Source organism: Nothoprocta perdicaria, unplaced genomic scaffold, assembly GCF_003342845.1.
Source record: "Nothoprocta perdicaria isolate Ctin4 unplaced genomic scaffold, notPer1 scaffold_143, whole genome shotgun sequence".
Classification (NCBI taxonomy): Eukaryota; Metazoa; Chordata; class Aves; order Tinamiformes; family Tinamidae; genus Nothoprocta; species Nothoprocta perdicaria.
Window position 1 is genome coordinate 1,465,908 of NW_020454572.1, and position 3,205 is coordinate 1,469,112.

Here is a 3,205-nt window from a genome sequence, read left to right on the forward strand (position 1 = left end):
TTTTTTTTTTTTTTTTTTTTTAAAAAAAGGGGGAAAAAAATCAGCAAAATTAGCGACTGTAGGATGTCTGGAACCTCCTGTGCTGACTCCAGCACAAACAGCAGGGTGCTGTCAGCAGCCTAGGCAGAAATCTGCTACAAACACACATTTCTTCAGCCAACAGCTTAAAGCTGGAAGTAGCCCAGTGCCCAGCTCAAGGCCACAAACTCGCCAGAGCTGCTGAGCAGGCAAGAAGGGTGTGTGGGGCAGCCCACGCAGCACAGAGCTGCAGGAGAGAAGAGCTCTGTGTTGAAGAGCAGGGTCTTCAGGGCTCAGCCCGCTGGGTCCTACCTCAAGGGGAAGGTGAAGTACTTGTTCCCCGACTTGCAACGGATTTGCTCCCATTGAATGCGCAGCAGGTGCGCCGAGTCCTCAAACTTGTCCACAATGTCCTGGAAAACACAAGCAGGAGTCAGTGTAAGGAAGGTGGATCCCCCAGAGGACAGAGCCGGCAGCTCAGAGCATACAAGCTGCAGCTCCSTCTCTGAACAGCGTCAGAGATGAAGCAATTTGGGTCTGGAAAACTTCTGATTTCTCCTAGGGCTCATGAGGGGCTGTTAAGGAGGGAGGGTGACGTGTCTCCAGACGTGCTGGAGACAGCAGCTCTGCCCATCCCTTCCCCTCCATGCTGCATGGGGACGTACCTGGAGCTCCCGCAAGCACTGCCCTTCCAGCCTGCTAGTCAGGTCTCCAACACACCAGGCCAGGCTGATATGGAAGGATGGGTCCTGAAGGAGAAAACAAAACAAACCCTCCAAGGATCAGGTCTTACGGTCTAGAGGAGCCTTTGCTCAGTGCAAGCAGCCGCAGGGAGAGACATCCCTGATGTCGAAGGCYTGTGGTAGCCCCACTCCCAGCAAACTCCTGCGCAGAGTGTTGGGATGACAAGCCAGCGTCCTGTGGCAGACTATGACAGAGTTTCTTCACTCCCTAATATGTGGGGTTGGCCCTTTYGTGAGCTTGCAGCCCCCCAACCCCTTGGTAAGGAACCAGACGGCATCTCAGGACAAGTAGGGGAACGCAACACCTTACCTTGTAGAACGTGGGCAGATCGAACTCCTCCATAACCCTGTCTAYCTCAGAGACTAGCTCCAGCAGCTGGAAATGCCCCGTGGAGACCTCCAAGCCAATAAAGGTCCTAAACAAAGACCAGAAGAGACAATGCCTCAGCTCAGCCGGGAGCATGTTCCTACCCAATAATTTCCCTAGTCCTTATCTAAAGGGGGAAAAGAAACCCTAACCTGGGGACCTGMAGTTGAAGCCCTTCGAGTCCCAGAACATTCACGGATACTGAATAAATAACAACATGGCAGGAGCGGGGAAAAGAGTCAATACAAGAAGCAGGCCTGGGTGATACACTACATCGCTTTATCAGACTACGCTCAGTGTCCTTCTGTGGCTCAAAACCTCATTTTTCCAGGCAAACAAAATGCAGCTGACGTTGTTAATGGGCGTTACAGTAGAGTGGTGTCCTGTGCAAGCAGAGCGGTTGTGTTTGAGAAGACAGACGTTACTGTTGGAAAACCTAAGTCCCACCCAGCATCCGCATCTTGGTGGGCTGCCATGTCCCCTACATTCAGCAACTTTCCAGAACTTCAATCCCTCTTCTTTTTTTTTTTTTTTTTTTTTTTTAATGTGCTGTGACATTTAAAATGCTTAATAGCCTTAAATTGGAACCGGCACCATCAGGCTGAGCTGACGCCCGAGAGAACTGGCGCTGCCCGAGCCGTTTGTGTGCGGCGCTTTGAAGACCTGCGCCGCGATTTCGCAAGCGGCACCAGCCGGCACTGCTGCCAAGAGAGGTGGCCCTCGCAGCCCGCCCGGGGCTGCGCGTTCCCRCCACCCACTCCCTCCGCCGGCACAGGCCTTTGCGAAACCGCACAACAAACCAGATCAGAGATGGTGGTGAACGGGGCTGCCTCCTTTTGGCAGCGCAGCCAGCTCTCGCTGATGCGAAACGGGAGCGTTAATCTAACCCGAGCAGAAAAGGCTGCCTCGGGTCATGCTGAGCGCAGAGCTCCCTCAAAGAGGCCGAGATTCTGCAGCCCGAGGTTCAGGCTCCGCAGAGAGGAGCTGGCAGAGATGGCGYGATAAAAACTTCTCAGGCTGCCAGCGCCGAAAATCAGCGCTGACGTTAAAAAGCCATCTACGCAGCCCGGGCCACTGCTGAGAGCAGCTGGGGAAAGGTAGGGAGCCTCGGTGGAGGAGGCCAGCGAGAGGASGTGGCACCCGGGCGGCCTCTCCCAGGGCTCCCTCTGCTCCCTGGGGCAGGAGGCTGCCCTGCCACTCACCCACCTGGTTCTGCTCCGGAGGGTCGAAACTCACCTGGTTTTGTTCTGGTTGGTATAAACCTTCACTTGGTCGGCCAGACAGAAGAACCTGAAATCAGAACAATATTGCAGCTGAGGAAAGGAGAAAAAGGGGGGGAAAAAAGGAAAAAGAAGATGGAGAGGGGACTGAGGTTCCCACCAAGAACCATCACAACTGGGAAAGACAGAGACGGGTGCATGTTCCATCTGAAGCAAATGGTGCAACTGAAAGTCTTCTGAGCTTGAACGACTCCCTTTCTGTTTCCAGCCTTCTAAAGCCCTTCTAAAGCAACAGAAGCCCTAAAAGGGCTGATCCTCAGCAGGCAACTTGGCTAAACAAAAGCAGCAAAACTGGCAGCGGACGAATATCTGCGGTCCACAGGATGCCACAACTCCGGCCTTGTCCTTGAGACTGCCATTCCTGTACGCGACAGCAACACGAGGCCCGTGTGCTTCATTCATCCCGGGCTGGGACAACCTGAGTTGAGAGCCCAGAGGCTTTCCTCATGCAGCCCCAGCTCGTGCAAGGAGGACACCGGCTACGGGCGCCGCTGGAGCCACCACAGAGCAAGACGGGAGGAGATGCGYGGGACGGAGCCGGCGCGGGCGCCGCCGGCCCTACCTGTGGAAGGGCGCCAGGCGCTCCTTGAGGGACTGCACGAAGGGGTTGATCCAGTGGTAGCGCAGCACGACGCTCTGCGAGAGGCTCACGTGGAAGTCGTCCATGGGCGCGAGCGGCGCGGCGTAGGCGCGCGCGTGGCGCACCACGAGCTCCAGCAGCTCGGCGAACTCCTCGGGGCCGTGGTCTGCGGGGCAGAGCGCGGCGGGGTGAGCGCGGGCGGGCGGGCGGGCGCGCC

The 3,205-nt window shown here is 56.2% G+C and overlaps 1 protein-coding gene across 1 annotated transcript in view; it reads right to left on the reverse strand.

Moving 5' to 3' along the window:
• Positions 1 to 201: 201 nt before the first annotated feature.
• USB1 (U6 snRNA biogenesis phosphodiesterase 1) overlaps positions 202 to 3,205 on the reverse strand; it is a 4,022-nt gene continuing 1,018 nt past the window's right edge. The window contains exons 2-6 of the mRNA XM_026034352.1: positions 2,971 to 3,154; positions 2,365 to 2,418; positions 1,072 to 1,177; positions 684 to 767; positions 202 to 431 (exon numbers count right to left, since the gene is read on the reverse strand). Of these exons, the coding sequence (XP_025890137.1) occupies positions 327 to 431; positions 684 to 767; positions 1,072 to 1,177; positions 2,365 to 2,418; positions 2,971 to 3,154 (533 nt within the window). The 3' untranslated portion in view covers positions 202 to 326. The remainder of the gene's footprint in view (positions 432 to 683; positions 768 to 1,071; positions 1,178 to 2,364; positions 2,419 to 2,970; positions 3,155 to 3,205) is intronic.